General features: G+C 54.6%; 1 protein-coding gene across 1 annotated transcript; it reads right to left on the bottom strand.

Moving 5' to 3' along the window:
- Window positions 1-8890: 8890 nt before the first annotated feature.
- On the bottom strand, window positions 8891-13988 carry LBHD2 (LBH domain containing 2). The gene is made up of 4 exons (XM_081049023.1): window positions 13895-13988; window positions 12130-12216; window positions 10406-10562; window positions 8891-9239 (listed from the first exon to the last, which is right to left on the bottom strand). The coding sequence occupies exons 2-4, from the start codon at window positions 12196-12198 to the stop codon at window positions 9142-9144; spliced, it is 324 nt and encodes a 107-aa protein (XP_080905149.1). The 5' UTR covers window positions 12199-12216; window positions 13895-13988; the 3' UTR covers window positions 8891-9141.
- Between the last annotated feature and the right edge of the window lie 3984 nt (window positions 13989-17972).

The raw sequence follows: 17972 nt of genomic DNA, 5'->3' as shown, positions 1-17972 counted from the left end.
TAGGAAAAAAGTTAGGGAAAATCCAAAGAGCACAGATCCAGGCCTGTCCTACCTGGGCTGGAGCCACGGGTGGGCGGGGCAGAACAGGGGACGTGCTCTAGACAGGGTGCTGGGAGAACAGAGACAAGCTTGTGGCTCAGTGTCCAAGGGCTGCCAAACACAGCAGCACAGGCAGCACAGGCAGGGCTGCTTAAACAACAGACATGTATTTTTCACAGTTCTGGAGACTGGAAGTCAGAGAGCAAGGTGTGTGCAGGGCTGATTTCTGCAGAGGCCTCTGTCCTTGGCTTGTAGGTAGCCGTCTTCTCCCTGTGACCTCACACGGTCGTCCTCCTGTGCATGTCTGTGTGTCTCCTCTTCTTACAGGGACACCGGTCATGTTGGATTAGGACCCACCTTTCTAGCCTCAATTTAATCACACTTAAAGACCCTATCTCCAAATGCAGTCACGTTCTGAGTTACTGGGAGTTAGGACTTCAACAAAAGAATTTTTTAACAGCAAAATCCAGCCCTAACAGATTAGAAGACACCTGAGATGTTGCAGTATCCCACTGCCATCTGCAGATGGGTCAAGTTGGGCCCAGAGATGCCAGCTCCTCCTTCAGGAAACCCTCTATGTTTACCTCTTGAGTCATTAGTCCCCTGAGACCCGGGTTCCCCTCTGTGCAGTGGGGTCATAAGAGTCCCAGCTCAAGCCCGTGAGGCACCCAACTAGCTGCGTGGGCCTTTCCCCCCTCTCATGATAGCCTGCCGGCTGGCCTCCTGTCCCATGTGTCTTCTATGGTCAGAGACTTAGAAATGGGAAGGGCAAGCACAATTCAAGAGACAGAGGGCCCACCCCCACTTGGTGATGACCCAGGGCTGTTCACTGGGAGTCCTAGAGTGACTCGACCCTGGTGGGAGCCCCATGGGTACAAGTTCTCCACCCATATTGCACTGAGACATCAACTCAGAGAAACCTCAGAACCTGCTCACGGCCACACAGCTGATGAGAGAGAGGCCAGGCCTCCAACCCATGTTTCTGCCCCTGAGGACAGGGTTTTCCTGTGGGGCAGGCCTTGCTGGACACTGTTCCCCAGCTCACAGGGCACATTGCGGTCCTGGTACCTCCAATTGTGGGTCACCTCCACTCAAGAGACAGGTCTCTGAAAAGCTGGTAGTGCCCAGGGCCTGGGGATTGCTCCTGAACCTCTCCCAAAGTCCAGCTGCACCCACACCCACCCACGCCTGTGACCTTTCAGCAAGAGGCTATAATGGTTCTTTTCTTCTATTTCTGTGTTCTTTCTCCTAACTTTCCGAGTAAAATCCCTTTGGAAAAGTCCCAGCCTGTCTCAGAGGAGCCCAGGCACAGGGCTGGGGGTTAGAAAGCAGAGCAGAGGGGACAGTCGGGAGGGGGAGGTATAGCTCCTTGATGGAAGCTTTTCTGATTCTGAGCCTCAATTTATTCCTCCATAAATGAGGTTGCTGTTTGGGGTCACTTCCGTGGAGTATCTGGATCCCAGGTCAGGAGGGTGGGAGAAGGACCCTCATCATCAGATGCTTACCTGTCTGTCATGCAGGGACTCTGGTCCCACTCCCTGCACAAGACCACAGGACATGGTGAGGCCAAACAGGAACACCCACGGACCAACAGATGGGGGAGTCACACCACTATATTCTCTCTGGCGCCTGGGTTGGAGACACAGGAAGCAGGAGCCACATGATCCGCAACTCGCCGTCCGCTTCTCTGCCAACCACCACCCTCCCAGCGTAGCCATGGCAGTTATATTAATGGATAATGGCTAATCGGTTACAGCTGATGGCCAACTAGTCACAGCTGATGGCCATCTACTACCCGAGCCAGCACCTTTCACATGAGGCTGAGAGCCTGGAAACTGCTCTCCTGGCTCTGTCCTCACACTCCATCCCTCCAGGGTCTCACCTCACAATCTACGCAACAAGCGTCTTCTGAGAGGGGCCCTGTGTTGTATTAGCCTATAGGCACCTACAGGTGGAAAGAAATTGTAGTCATAGGAAACAACAATGGCAAATCCCTTCCATCTGGGAGGATACATGATAGCTTTTTATCCTGGGAAAGGAGGGTCGCTGCCACTGGCACCTTTCCCGGTTTGTGGTACCAGACCTTTATGGCAGTGGTTGGGGTCCCTTGCGTAGTTTCAACATGTAGCAGAACAGGCCATAGCGAGAACACGTAAGTTCCCCGCAAAATCACCCCGGTATTGGGACCTCCATATTCCACAGTCACTTGCGGTAGCCATTCGGCCACCACCCTTGGCGTCACTAGCAAAACATGGGTCAAACCAGCCCCCCATGGGGCTATCAGGCCCAACCACTGACTGTGGGGACTTTTGACCTGCCAGGGCCAAGTCCATTGCTGCCGTTCCCCTGCTTTCAAGCATGTGGGTGCTGGCAGTAAAATGTTTCCATTTCTGCCGTAGCCTGGCTTTAACAGAGTCTCATTGGTGGTAACTTGTAATTGAATGGGAGCGGCCGTTCGATGTAGCAGAGCTTCTACTGGTGCCGGTCCTCCCTTCCGTGGTCTCTCATTCAGGACTCTCAGGACATCCCATAGACGCGAGACCCAGTCACGCATCGTGGGAGGGTGTTTTGACACCCGGAGACCTTGCTTCAAAAGGCCGTTGTAGCGTTCAATCATGCCAGCTGCTTGTGGGTTATACGGAGCATGAAACAACCATTGCACGTCCATCCTGGCAGCCCAGCGCTGCACCTCTTGCCCGGTAAAATGGGTACCCCTGTCACTTTCAATGACTTGGGGGCGCCCATAAAGGCGCACAGCCGTGTAAGAGCGACCACTGTATGTCGCTGATCCGCAGCCGGACACGCCCAAGCAAACATCAACCCCGTAGCAGTGTCCACTGCTGTGAACGCGTACATCGCATTGCGGGCCTTAGGCAGGGGTCCAATGTAATCCACTTGCCAGCGAGTGAGGGGCACCCTCCCTCGTGTTATCTGCTGTCTCCCAGGGGAGCCTCTGCCTTTGGGGGCTGTCCTGGGCACAAATGACAGTCATAGCAGGCATCTGCTATCTCCTGACATTTCAAAGGCAGACCCCAGCGTCTGCTCACCTGCCACATGGTTCGGCTTCCAGCGTGCTGCAATTTCTTGTGCAGCCAATGGGCCACATCAGTGGCAGGAGCCCGTTCTAACCATTGGACCGTGCTAGGGTATCTACTTCATCATTACCTGGGGACACTACGGGGGAGTGACCTGTGACATGTGTTATGGTCACCTCCTTTCCCTGCCTTAGGTCCCAGAGGTCCTGCCACATGGCTTGACCCCACAGTGGATGGTGTCCTACCAACCAGTTTTGGTGTTTCCATGTAGGGAGCCACAGCGTTAGGCCCCGGAACAGCGCCCAGCTGTCAGTACAAATAACTAGGGGCCTGGGTTCGTGGCTGATTACCATCCACACAGCCCATAGCTCAGCCCACTGGCTACTCTGACCCGTCCCAGTATCAAACCAAATGGTGTCTGTTTTGGGCTGCACACCAATAGGCGTCCAAACGGCCGCAGCTCCCCAACTAGAACCATCAGTAAACCAGGCATCCTCAGGTACTGGGGACTGTCCTTCTCTGTAGGGCAAGGGCTCCAAGTCCTCCCCTCTAGGCAGAGTGCTTGGCTCAGCCTGGGCTACAAGCTCCACAGGCCCCAGGACCTGTTGTAGCTCTGTGCTCAAAGGGTTTGAACTAAGGGTGCTACGTTGCTCCAAGTAGGCACCCCACTTGGCAACGGTGGTGGTCTGAGCCACCCCTGTTTTCCTGGTTCCACGTACGGACCCACCCCTGGACAGGATAGGTTGTTCGAACCACTACCCGTGCTGTTCCTGTGATGGCTTTTGTGGCCACTAGGGCTGCGTACACAGCGGCCAGCTGTTTCTCTATTAGAGAGTAGCAGACCTCCGCTCCTTTCCATAATTGGGACCAAAATCCCACTGGCGACCGGAGACGCTCCTGCCGTTGCCAGGGCCCCATCCGTACCCCTTTTGGGTTACGTGAACATCAAGTTCAAAAGGGCGACCAGGGTCCACTACTTGCAGAACCTGTGTCTGCTGCACTGCCTGTTTTGTGGCAACAAAGTCTTGCCCTATAGCCTCTGTCCAATCCCACGAGGCCGCCTTTTTTTATCATATTATACAAGGGCCTTGCCATTTGTTCTAAATGGGGTATAAACGCCCACCAATACCCCAGCAGACCCAAATATGTCTGCAGTTGGGAGACCTTGGTCGGCCAAAGAAAGGCTTGTATTTTGTCAATAATCGCCTCAGATATGACCTTTGTCTTACCCGACCACACAACACCCAAAATTTTGACGGATAAGCCAGGGCCTTGGACCTTTTCCTTGTTCACTGTCCAGCCGCGTGACTTCAGGTGGCGGAGAAGAGAGGGAGCTTCTTGCTCTAAATCTGAAAGAGAATCAGAAGTTAGTAATATGTCATCAACGTAGTGAAACAAGGCCACAGAGGACGGGCGATCTCACTGTGCCAAATCCTGGGCCACGAGCCCGTGACAGAGAGTGGGGCTGTGCAAGTATCCTTGCGGAAGGACTTGAAAAGTTCACTGCCGCCCATCCCAAGTAAAAGCAAACTGCTCTTGACACTCGGGTGCAATGTCAATGGAGAAAAAAGCATTGGCCAAGTCCACTACATAGTGATATGTCCCCAGGCTGACAGTCAGACGATCCATCAAATCATGTATTGAAGGCACTGCAGCGTGCAATGGTGGTGTCACTTTATTTAACTCCCTATTGTCCACAGTCATTCGCCAGGTCCCATCTGGCTTCTTGACAGGCCATACTGGAGAGTTAAAGGGACTGTGCGTTGGCCTCACAACATGTGCTTTCTGCAATTCCAATATTGTATGACCAATCTCCTCCTGCCCTCCTGGCAGGCGGTACTGTCGCACTGTAACCACGCGCCAGGGCTGTGGCAACACTTGAGGAGGGTGGTGAGCATGCCTGTGTGTTACCGCTTTCACCACCGGGATCCGGAGACGGAACTCTCCTACGAACGTCTGTAAGCTGAGGCCATGTAGCACGTCCACCCCTAGAATATACTCCGGAACAGGGGAGACATACACTTTGTAGGTACGAGGCGGAAACCTTCCTATACCCAGTGGCAAGGAAATGGCTTTCACAGTCACAGTCTTTCCCCCATAGCCATCAATGCAGATTGCTGGTCCGGGGAACAGTTCTGGGTTCCCATAAACGAGACTGCAGTCTGCGCCAGTGTCAACTAGGGCCAAAACCCTCTGCACATTAGAAGGGGACCAATGTATGGACAGTTCCACATGGGGCCTCCGGTCCCCGCTTATCCCCTCTGACCGGATACCTTGGCCCCCCCCATCAAGCTGAAAGGAGTTGGCTTCAAGCGGCCGCATGAACTCCTGAGGGGACACGGGTCGTGCTTTCCTGAACTTCTTTATGCTTCTCCGGAATTATTGTTCCGGACGCAACTGTTTCCAAAGTTCCAGCAGGAGTGCATTGGGATGTTGGTCTATTTTTTCCCAATCAACCCCTGCTGCCACGAGATCATGCCACATCTGCGTGCATGTTACTCTCTGAGGCCTGGCGACCTCATCCCTTTACTTTTGATTTGGGCTTCCAGGTCTTGACTTCTCGGACCTCCTGTCTTAACTTCCTTTGCCTCTGGCTTTCAACATCCCCCAGGGTGGCCATGGCAGTTGTAACTTCATGGATCCGTTGCCCCACATAGGGCGTAAGAATGGCAACCAAGGATCCAAAGGCACTTGCAGAGGCAGTATCCAAAACCAGATCTCATGCTGATTGTAAAACGTTCGTCATCCGGCCCCCGCATATTCGGGTCGAACATAGCATGTCTCATACCCATTTCATGGATGACTTGCGTAAGTTCTGTATATGACTGCCATTGACTCACAGTGTCTGGCAGTTCGCCAGCCTGTCCCTATACTGTGGTACCGCAGCAGTGAGCCACTCCATTAGAGAGTGGTTGCCCTGGTCCTGGGTCAACCTATGGCAGTTTTGTAACCTTTGTCACAGGGACGGATGCACTGTCACGAAGGCTAGCTTTTCCATTTTGCCTGGGGAGCAGAGAATGCTGTCTGCCCCCTCATCCCATAAACGTAGTAGCCAAGCCGAGACTGGCTCTCCAGGGCGCTGTCTGTACTGCCTCCCCAGCTCCTGCAACTCAGTGGGAGTGTAAGGGGTGTAGGCTGTGAACTCAGTCACAGCTGGGTTGCCAGCAGCAACGCCCCTGGGGCGCAAAGGTTGCTCATGCTTCACCTTTGCTGCATGATGGGCCGGGCGTGGAGATGGGGAGCTACATCACTTCCCCTCGCGTCTTCGTCCATCTCTGCCTCAGAGTCTCCACTGTGGGGCTCCTGGCTCATCCTCTAACAGGCGACCTGAGCTTCCAATGCTTCCCACCGGGACGCCTCGTCCTGCACCTAGGCTACTTCATTAAGCCCGTCCTCCATGTTATGATGCAATACGGCGGGGAACATCCAGCCCACTCGGCCGGCTGTCCCTTTGCCTCTTCCGGCAACAACTCAGCCAGAACCTGCAGGGCCCTGGCCCTGCTGTCCGGAGAGCCGTCCATGTGCTCCCACCCCTCCTCGGGGGTCCAACACCTGAGAATAGTGGCTACGGGGTACCACACACAGTACGGGGCCACATGTCATCGCGTCAGACACGATTCCTACCCGGCCGGAATCCTTCTCGCTGGGCCAGGCGTCTGACTGGGTGGAGGTCTCGGTGTCAGATGCCTCTAGGAGCCCACAGGAGCAGCGGACCACCAAAAGGAAGCTGAGGCCCGCCACAGCCAACAGGATGGCGTGCCATCTGGAGGTTTCAGAGGACCACCAATTCACCGAGGGGTCACGTTTCTCCCAGGCAGATGGCACCTCTTGTTACTGGCACCGTTCCTCATGGGCTTCCTGAAACTGAACGCTTATATTCACAAGCTACTCCACAACCTTTTGGAGAGTTTCGGCCGACACCACAATCTGCTCGCTGCACCATGTGTCGTGCAGGGTCTCTGGTTCCACTCTCCCCACAAGAACGCAGTGACCTTAACTGACGCCAGAGGGAGCCGCAGGATGACTCCCAAGGGCGTTTCTCCATGTGGGCTCCAGGTCCTGTGGGCTGCGGGCCCCTGATCTGTGAGGGGCGAGCGGATGGCAGGGTCCACATGCTCTGCCCTCCCCCACTGGGACTTGTTGACACATGGAATGTAGGGCCAGGAACCTAAGCAAGCAAGGGTGATTTCTGGGGTCTTGGTGTGGAACATCGGGTGGGAGAACCCCACTGGGGTCTCCCTGGTTCTGACCCCTAACCCCCAGCTCACTAGGCACAGGTCCTGGCACCATCAATTATGGGTCACCTCCACCCAAGATCTGCTTTGCTACATGGGGAGTTCCAGAGTGGCACTGTGGGCACCACCACACTTGGGTCTCAGGCGCACCTGGGATTCTGTCCAAGCTCAGCTTTTTGTCAGCTGTGAGACTTTGGGAAAGTCGTGTTTAAATGGGTGTAACACTGCCTGGGAAGGATAAAGATGAAATCTCTGTAAATGGCACCATTGCCCACCCAATGTTCCACACCAAGACCCCAGAAATCACCCTTGCTTGTTTAGGTTCCTGGCCCTACATTCCATGTGTCAACAAGTCCTGGCAGCGCTTCCTGGAAATGTCTGCCCCCTTTCCCACCCTCTTGTGGACCAGACAGGAAGGGCTGGAGGAGGAGGACAGAAAGGGCCTTGAAGGACAGCCTGACACCTCTCCCAAGTTGTAGACCAGGGGAGGGCCCACGGGGACATCCTGGCCCTGTGTATGGAGCCCATGCAGGTCACAGGGCTATAATTAAAGCACACTCCCAGGCTGCCAGGCAAACTTCCACACCTCCACCTCCCACCTCTCCTGCATTTGGAGTTGGGGTCTATTTTTAGAAGGAAGGCAGGTTCGAGAAAGCGCCTTATTCATCCTGGAGGTTATAGCTAGGCCTTCAGGAAAGAACAGTGGGGCCTGTGTCTCCCGCCTCCCCCTCCATGCTCACGGGGCCTTGTTCCACCCTGCCTAGGCCTGTGTACTTTGTTGAGCTAACATTTATGCCAAGAACCCCCCTTCCAGGCCCTGAGCTTCCCTAGGCCTGGGTCAGGCTAGCCGAGGGCAGAGGGCCAGTTTGGGAAGATGGGAGGGAGAGTGGCACACCTGGGGAGCGGCCCTGGGCAGTGATCAGGTTTCTGCCCCCTAATGCCAACCCAAACAGCCAGCAGGGCTCCCATGTTCTCATTCAGTGGGACAGAGCCAAGAGACAATGTGGCTGGACCCCATGAAGGGACAGGACCCTCACGTGGTGCAGGAAAGGGGTGCCACCTGATCTCCCATGTGGGCTCTCCATCTAGCTGGGTGGCTTCCCAGCTGCGGGGATCCCATCATAGATTTAGGCACCTCCCTTTACATCTCAGTTTTCTCTTATGTAAAATGGGACTTTTGTGAGGATTTAATGAGATCCAGCCTGGAATAGGGCATCTATTTCCTGTACCATTCCTATGCCCTATGTTCCAGGGTAGAGGGGGTGTCAGGAAAGACTCTGCCCTCAGGGTCCAGCCAGGGCTGCAGGCCCCAAGGAGGGGTGGAGAGGCCACCTGTAGAAGCTGGTCCTGCCTGGGGCAGTCTCAGATGAGGTGGAGCAGAGCACAGGGCCCTAGGCAAGGGCGCCAGAGGAGCAAACGCCACAGTCCCTGGCCTCACCCCCATGCAGAACACCCACATGTTTTCTCACTTAGCACCCTGGCCTGCTCAGCCTGGGCTCCAAGCCGAAGCCATTGCCTCGAAGGCCACTGGCAGAACCAAAATAGCTCTTAGCCCTTTAAGTCCATACCGGTGTGCCCACTGACCACCAGGAAGAGCCTTTATTTCTGCTTCAAACAACAGAACAAGGAGGAGTGTGATGCAGACCCTGGGCCATGGACGGGAGGGGGCAGGGGCCGTGGGCCTGGCCAGACCCGGTGAGGCCGGAGATGGTAGCTGGCCTCTGTCCTGTCTGAGCATCAGCCTGGCCACCCTGGGGCTGAGGCCCTTTCAGCTGTCAGAGGGCAATGGCAGGGTGGGCAGAACAGTAGAATCTGGCCATGTCCTTGTCCTGTTACTGCGCCGTGGGGGCCTGGTCCTTGGAGCTGGCACACTCGCTGCCGGCGTCATCCGGAGCCTTCCCTGGTGCTCCTGGCAGACTCCACGAAGGGGCTGCAGAAACATGAAGGCCTCCATGTTGGTGGGGCTGCGTTTCTGACAGGTTTGCAAGGAAATGTGTGGATGGGGTGCTGCGGCCAGGTCGGGCAGGCAGCTGGGCTGGGGCAACCACAAGTTCCTCAGGTGAAGGGGGAAGGGCGCTGAATGCGCAGTCCTAAGCCTGGGAGGAAGGAGGAGGCCAGGCTCTGGGAGCAGGAACAGCCACCCCCGGGCACAGAGTAAGCAGGTGGCAGATTGGGGGGAGGTTGAGGACAGACCTGGAGACAACCCCACGACCCAAGTCCCACCCAAGGGGTTGTCCTGGTTGCCTGGGCCCCAAGCGAGACCTGGCAGAGGTTGAGGGGGCTTTCGGGAGGGGGTTTATGGCATGCACAGACCCCTTCTGGCCAAGCTGCAGGGGGTGGTGGACCAATAGGGCCTGCTGGGGTGGTGGCTGACATCTGAGGAGGGGGAGAGGGCAGGTAGGGTGATAAGCAACCCCCGAGACCAAATTCCTTTCCTCACCAAGGGACAGACCCCCCAAGAATCTTCAGGGGACAAACTTCCCAGGGCACAGCTCATGTGCCCTCACCGAAGCCCCTACCCTGCTGTGCAGCTGGCTATCTCTCCCATACCTCAGCCCTGGCTCCTGGCTGACCACTCTCTTACTCACACGTCCTCCTCCCAGAAGCTTCCTTTGCTTCAGCAGCTCCTCGGCCTTTACCCAGGACAGGAGACTGCCACGGGGCTGGCCCATCTCCACACCTTGAGGACACCTGGGCTAGGCCTGCTCGTGCACATACTCTAAACCCTCCCAAGCCCTAGTGGGCAATGCACACCTGCTCCATCATGAGGGCAGGAGAGGAAAGAGGAGGCAGGACAGGATGGTGAGGGATGAGAATGTACCACCATTCACCCAACAAATGCTCACTGCACACTTCCCCTGTGCCAGGCCTGGGGCCCCAACAATGGATGAGGGAACCTCACATGCAGGTGGGAAGGGTATGGTGACAGGAAGAGTGGCAAGGCCAGGCAGTGCCTTTGCCAAGCGGAGGTCAAAGGGCAGACAGATGGGTGAGGTCTGAGCGGGCTGGAGGCCTCTGCTTGCAGGAGTGGGCAGGAAGGAGACCCTGCTTCTGAATCCTTTCTCTCGGCACCCCCACAGGCAGCCCCTCACTCACCAGCAGCAGCTTGGCTCTGGGGAGATCCCTTCTGGGCACCTTCCGGGGGCCAACGCAGCTCCCCACTCTCCACAGTGCCCACTTCGCTGGGCTCCACCACGATTGAGGGTAACCTCTGGCCCAGCCGAGGGCCCTTCTCCCGGGCACCCACCACCGCCTGTGGGGAGGGTGGGCAGGGGTCAGGGCAATGCCGGGCCCTGAGCTCCCCACTCCCTCCCATGCCTGCCCTGGGGCCTCACACACACATCCCAGAGAGGGTCCCAGACCATCTACCATCCCACCACTGGGGCTGGGCTGCGGCACTTGGCATCTGGGGTCACAGCTCTTCCTGGGGCACCACAGGACCCACTTGGGTTCAGCCCTTAGGCCCATTTCACAGAGGCCAGAGAGACCAAAGTCATACATTGAGTGAGCCCAGGGCTTTTGTGCACCCCCAGCTGCCTCCAGGTACAGCCCCTTTCTGGGGTCTTCCCCACTGGGCCCTTGGCCTCCTCCCTGCTCAGAGGAGCAGGAAACTATTGCCATGGCAACCTGAGCAGCTCACTCTGGGCTCATTGTTCAGTGCCCACAAGAGTGTGCGGGGGCGCCTCCCCAAGCCCTCCCGGTGCCCTCAGCATCTCCGCCTCCCATTCAAGGCCTTCCAAGGTATAGGCTCCAGCAGCCAGAGCTACTGCACAGACCTCCAGCCCCAGTGCCCCAGCAGCCCGTGCTTGCCTGCATGTCCCGCCTCCATAGCTTTGCTGGGGCTGGTCCCCTTCCTGGAGCTCCCCATCCCCATCTCTTTAGCAAGATAGTTGCTTGGTGCAGGTCCGCCTTCCCCCAATGGCGCCAGCGCCTCGAGGAAGGGCAGGCATACAACAGGCAGAACTTGGCTCACCAGCCCTTGAACTATGGCAGGAGAACCACCCGCACATGTGTTTAAATGCACATTCCTGGGCTCCAGCCCAGGGATCGGCATTTTAACCAAGTACGCAGGTAACCTTGAAGTGTGAGAACAGGTGTCATTGGGCTGGGACGTCTGTGAAATCAGAGGAACAGATGAGCAGGGTTCCAGTGATGTCTCCTGGCTCCTCTGCTGTCATTGCCAGTCCTGGGGCTTCTTCCCCTCCTGGAATCCTTCCCCACCTGTTGTTCTCCTTCTTACCTCCTCTGGGAAGCCCTGCTGACCCCAAACCAGGGATGTTACTCTGCTCAGAGTGTGCCATCAGGGTGAGGGAGAGCTTGGATTTCCCAGGATTGGTGTCCCTCTTGCCACCTGCCCTGCCAGGGAGGCTGCGTCTGCAACCCCAGGCTGCAGACTGGCCTCCTGTGCCACTCCGGCCTCCCCCACAGCCCCACTGCCCTCAACAATGAGATATCAGAACATTAAGACTGTACCCTGTGTGTAGACACTTCACTTTTAGCTGCATCAACACCCCCCCCAACCCTGCAAATAAAAGTAGAGCTAAGGGCAGGGGACCCTGTCATTGCCCCAGCCATCAGAGAGAAAAGTGCCCTGTGGATCAAGTCCTGGGGTCCCCAAAGTCTGGAAGGGGTGCTAAGGAAGCCAGAGCCGCTCAGCCTTCAATTGCTTTATTTATCAGACTCCTATAGATAGAGCAACTGCCTACCCAGCCCAGACAGCTAAACTGAGGCATTTCCCAAGTCATGGGCCAGGGTTTGAGGCTGGCTCCCGCCTGTCCCCCCAGGCCGAGGGCTGGCACCCCAGGGCCCCAACTACATACCTTTCCTGCTAGGCCTCCGGCCTCTTCAGCTGGGCTTAGCTCTGGCATGGCAGGCTGAGGGGCACTCATGCCGCTACCACTGTCGGGCTACACAGACAGGGAGCAGACAGCCACTGAGACAGAAGTGTCTGCTGAGGGCCGGACGCTGGATCCCACCCTCCTTCCGGAAGCCTCAGGCTGCTCCAGCCCACAACCACCCCACCCACCCTCGGCCCAGCGCCCGTGGCTCAGATGGACCTCTATCACTGCTAATCCCTGCCTGAGCCCACCATCAGAGGGGGCACTAGACGGGCACCACACAGTGTGCCCAGCGCCGCAGAGGGGCAGGGGCAGGAGGGGGAGGCTGGCCCAGCCTTAAGGCCCACGAAGGCTTCCTGAGACAGGGTCAGCTGATCTGAGGCCCAAGGGACGAGCAGGACACAGCTAGGCCAGAGGAGAGGAGAGAAGGTGGCCTGAGTCAGGACATAGAGCGGGGAGGGCATGGAGAATGGAGGGGACCAAATGGGTTTCTGAGACAGGAGGCCGGGAGCAGTAGGGCCCGGGTTCAAGTCAGCCAGAGGCAAAGGTGCCCGTTTCCCCTCTCCGGCCCTGAGAGCAGACACCCCACACACACCCAGGGCTGGGCCCTCAACACCCACAGCTGGAGGAAAGCTGACATCCTGCCTGCACTTGGCTATGAGCTCAGGCCAGGCACAAGGGCAAGGGAGCCTGGCCAGAGACCACACAGCAAGGCTCTGGGAAGAGAGGCTCGGCAGGCTAAGACTCTCCACCTGCACTAGGCCAGAGGCAGAAATAGGGGTGCGGTCTGGCAGGCAGACACCTCCCTTTGGCAGTGCCTAGGAGGCAGCTGGGGGCACAGGCAAGGGGCAGGAGTGCTGGGAGGGTACTGGGCAGAGGGAGAGCAGTGACCAGAGGATGGAATGCCTATGATGCCCTGGTGCTTGGGGGGTGGGGAGGTCCTGTGATCACCCAGCAAAGAGGGAGGGCTGCTATTCTGGGAAATGAGGTTCCTTTCACAAATACCCAGCTCAGGTTAGCTGAGTTCCCACCCAGACCCAGGAGAGGTAGGAGGGGGGCATGCGCTGCACTGGGCAACCTGGGGCAGCGGGCAGCCAAGTCATACCCACCACTGCCTCCACCTCATCCCAGAGCATGTGAAAGTCTCTCTCCACCCCATGTCCCCTACTCCCACGTCTGGCCCTCTAAATGAGCGTGTCCTGGGACTTCATCCCAGGAACCCAGAACCTCGGCGAGGGCCGCTGGGACGCAGACGGGAGAGTGGACTCAGAGATCCAGACAGATGTGAGAAAGAGACAGAGGGGAAGCACTGGCCACAGACAAAGCAGAGATGATGGAGAAAGAAGACAGAAACAGACCCAGAAAGGTGATACAGATGGAAGAGAGAGGAGTGACGACTGACACAGGTGATAGAGCTGTCACCTTGGGGGCGGGCAGCGAGCTAGTGCGCCCCACGCCAGGGTCCAGAGGGGGCACCGACCCCTCGAGGGCTCCCACCACCCACACTTCCACAGGCTCTCAGGTGTGTAGGCCCAGGTATGGCCGTGCACAGACCCCAAGAGTTCTGTTCTCGCCCAAAGCCTGGCGTCCAGCAGCCAAGGGCTGACCGTGGTCCCCACTCCCTCCCCTTCCCCAAACCGCCCCCTTCCTCCTCTTTCACCCGCGCCTCGCCTGGCCGCCAGGGCACACCCGCGCCGCGGGCCGGGGCAAGGGTGACAAAGGGTAGCCCCTGCGCCTCATCACTCACCCTCGTGGGCTGGACGCTCGCGCTGAGGCCACCACGGTCAGCTCAGCGCCGCTAGCCCGGGCTCGCCCTCCCTCTCTCTGGGTTGGCTCTCCGCGCTGTCCGCCCACTTGCGCTCGCTCGCCCGGCCCCTCATTCACACTCACGCCCCTCTTCGGTCGGCGCAGCGCCCCTCCGAGCCTCCGCCCTCCTGGCTCCAGCTCCCAGGTAGAACTGTTCCCGGGAATGACGTCGTACCTGGGCTCTTTGTCTTCTTGAAGGAAAGCATTCAGTCAAGAGACAGAGTTTGTGTAGCAAGAAATTCTTTAGTAAAGGCGAGTCCACTCCGAGACTCGGAGGGGCTGACCCAAGAGAGGGAAGCAGCCTCTCTTTACATTGTGTAAGGGTTTTAATCTCTATGGGTGGAATTCTCTCCCTCTCTCTCTCTTTTTTTTTCTTTTCTGAAGTGACCTGTCCTCTCCGGTTCTCAATGTTGTTTCTCAGAATGTAAGCGTGAACATGTTAATTTCCCATGATTTATCTCAGAAGCTCATTAAAAGTGGTCCTGAGAAGCAGGGCATATATTCTGATAAGCAGGATTGTTTCGCTCCCTCTCCAGCATTTTTCCTTCTAACTACTTATCTTGTTCTCAATATCCTGCTGAGCAAGCAAGGTGGTTGTGCCCCAAGTGAGAGCAGCTGCAAGGGGCGTCCTAACCAGGCTAGTTCCCTGCTTCTACTGCTCATTTCTACTTGAGAGCCTGAGTCTCAAGTTTAAGGTTCAGGAATTCAGGGGACAGAATTGGGTGGGGCTAGATATATAGAAAGAGGACATCATCCAAATGGAAGGAGTGAAGAGGGCAAGGAAAGGTGGTCAAGAAAGTAGGAGGGCTAAGGTGTGTGTGATGGGGTGGGAGAGGTCATCCAACCACTCCCCTCTCATCTTCATCCCTAATCCCATTCCCCAAAAGGAGCAAAACAGCCCTGGGACAATGATTCTCATTCAGCCAGATGCACAGATCTGACACCTGAAGCCAAGCTGCGTAACCTCTGACCCACAGAATTCCCCAGGCATCCACAATCCAGCATCTAACACCATCTGACATCCACCACACAGCATCTAAACATCCAGCCTTCACCCAACACCCACAATCCATCATTCAGCATCCACTTATCCAGCCACTATTATCTATGAATCGTCCAACATCCATCCACTATCCACCGGCCACCAGCCATCATCCACCATCCAATATCCATTAACCATTCAATTCTAACCACCACCCACTATCCAACTGCCATCCATTCATCATGCAACTATCCATTCACCACCCACACGCACCATTTACCAAGCATCACTAATAAAATACCCAACATTCATTCACCATCCATCCCTCCACCACCTATGTATCCATTATTCACAATCTAATAGCTTTCCATCAGTATTTATCAACTATCTATTCATCTGCCATTCATTTACCCATTCACCACATATCTGGTTGTCAATTGTCAATTTACCATCAACCTTCTGTTCATTTATCCAGATTTATCCATCACCCATCCATCAGCCTCCATCCATCTAATTAGCCATGATTCATCCATCTACATTCAATCACCACCAGTCATTCACCACCTCTTATCCATTTATATTTCTATGAACTACTCACCAACCACCTACCATCCCTATTTACTACATATTTAGCCATTTGTTGTCCATCTCACAACAGCCTCTATCCATCCATCCATCCATCCATCCATCCATCCATCCATCCATCCATCCATCCAACCATCATCCAGCCATAATTCACTACTCATCCAAAACCCCTTCAAATATCATCTACCATCCATCCATATTCACCCATTCTGGAAAGATTTATTGAGTGCCCTCTATGTGCCAAACATTATTCTAGGTGCTGGGCATAAAGTAGAGAAACAGCAATTCACCCACCATAATCCAACCATCATTATAATCTACCTGCCATCCATTTCTTCATTATTTGTACATCATCCCGCATCCATTATTCACTATTCATTCAATATCCATCGTCGTTCATCATCCATTCACCATCCACCTATCCATCTTCCTCTATCTATACATTAAACCATCCGTTTACCATATGTCACTCACCACCTACCACCCATCCACCATCTCTCCACCATCTACACATCCAACATTCACCTTTTTTTTTTTTTATTGGGGAAGGGGAACAGGACTTTATTGGGGAACAATGTGTACTTCCAGGCTTTTTTTCCCAAGTCAAGTTGATGTCCTTTCAGTCTTAGTTGTGGAGGGTGCAGCTCAGCTCCAGGTCCAGTTGCTGTTTTCTAGTTGCAGGGAGCACAGCCCACCACAGCTCATCATCCCTTGCAGGAGTCGAACCAGCAACCTTGTGGTTGAGAGGACACGCTCCAACCAACTGAGCCATCCGGGAGCTCAGCGGCAGCTCAGCTCAAGGTGCCGTGTTCAAGCTTAGTTGCAGGGGGCGCTGCCCACCATCCCTTGCGGGAGTCGAGGAATTGAATTGGCAGCCTTGTGGTTGAGAGCCCACTGGCCCATGTGGGAATCGAACCGGCAGACTTCGGAATTAGGAGCATGGAGCTCTAACCACCTGAGCCACCGGGCCGGCCCAACATTCACCTTTCATTCATCCATTTTCCAAGATATAGCCATGTATCATTTAACCATTATTCATTAATCACCTAATCATCATCTATCCATCCAGAATTCATCCATTAATTATCTATTCACCATTCACCTCCATCTACACTTCTACAGTACACAATCCATTATCCGTCCTTCTAGAAACCACTCATTTATTTGCCATCTATTCCCCCATTCTTGAACCATCCAGCCACCATTTATTTGCTCACCATTCATGATCCATCCATCAATTGTATATACATTCACATTTATCCATCTATTCTCTATGGAGAAATCTACCACAATCACATATTTACTATTTATCCACCATCCATCCATACTTCTGTAATTCAGCTACCCACAAGCATTCACCACCCACCACCTATTACCTGCAATTAATTCACTATGTATAGATTCTTTCAGTATCCATCAATCCATCAATTTAGTGTCTATATCTATCCACCCTCCATCGATCAACCTACAATCTATTTATCTGCTCATCATAACTTAACCACCAACCACTTCATAGATGGATCCACCATTCACTAGCTTCCACCCACCACGGTGTAGCATACCATCTATTATTCTTCCATCATCTATCTAACCATTATCTATACATTCATCTACCCCCCACACAGTCTACAATTTCATCATTCATCCATTAATTCATCTCCCCATCCAGTCATTCATTCCCACCAACCATCCATCGACCTAGTAATTCACCTGTCCATCATCCTGCCATGCATTCATCTATTATCCTCATATTTTATTCTTACACATAAACATCAGTTAACCATTCTCACTTCCATCTCTCCACCACCCATCTCCATCACTCATCCATCCATCTATCCATCCATCCATCTTCTCACCATTCTTTTGCCCATTAATTCATAAACTAAACATTTATTAACAAATAGTAATATTAAACACAATATTAAACATTTATTGCTAGTGTTAGTGTTACATTCTGGGAACATCAAGATGACTAGAATCCCATCCAAATTCATGGCCTGATAAATTTATGGTGTGATGGTCCACAAAGGGAAAACCGATCATACAGAGAAGCGTCAGTGTAAAAATATCTATTGTGTCAATATCTAGTGTAAAAATATCTATTGTGTCAAAATCTCGGTGGCTCCATCTTCTGGCAATAGGATGGCTGAAGCTCTTCGCACAAGTTCCTCACTGGAGGACTGGGGTGGGGCATTACAGCAAGATCAGCAGAGACCTGGTCTGGGCACAGTGGCTGTGCTGTGAGAGACCTGATGACATGGGTGTAAAGAGAGATGAGACCGGAAAAAGAGGTTGGCATAGGATCATGCATGACTAGGGCTACCTGGCTTGGGGGTGGGTCCCTGATGATATGGGCCTGAAGACAACAAGTTCTGGGAGGGTTTTCGGCAGGCAAGTACCCCAGTCAGCTAAGTTCTGAGAAGCTCCCAACCCCATATACATGCACTTCTCC

This window comes from Rhinolophus hipposideros (genome assembly GCF_964194185.1).
Source record: "Rhinolophus hipposideros genome assembly, chromosome: 5".
In the NCBI taxonomy this organism is placed as follows: Eukaryota; Metazoa; Chordata; class Mammalia; order Chiroptera; family Rhinolophidae; genus Rhinolophus; species Rhinolophus hipposideros.
This window is presented reverse-complemented; position numbering and strand designations above follow the sequence as displayed.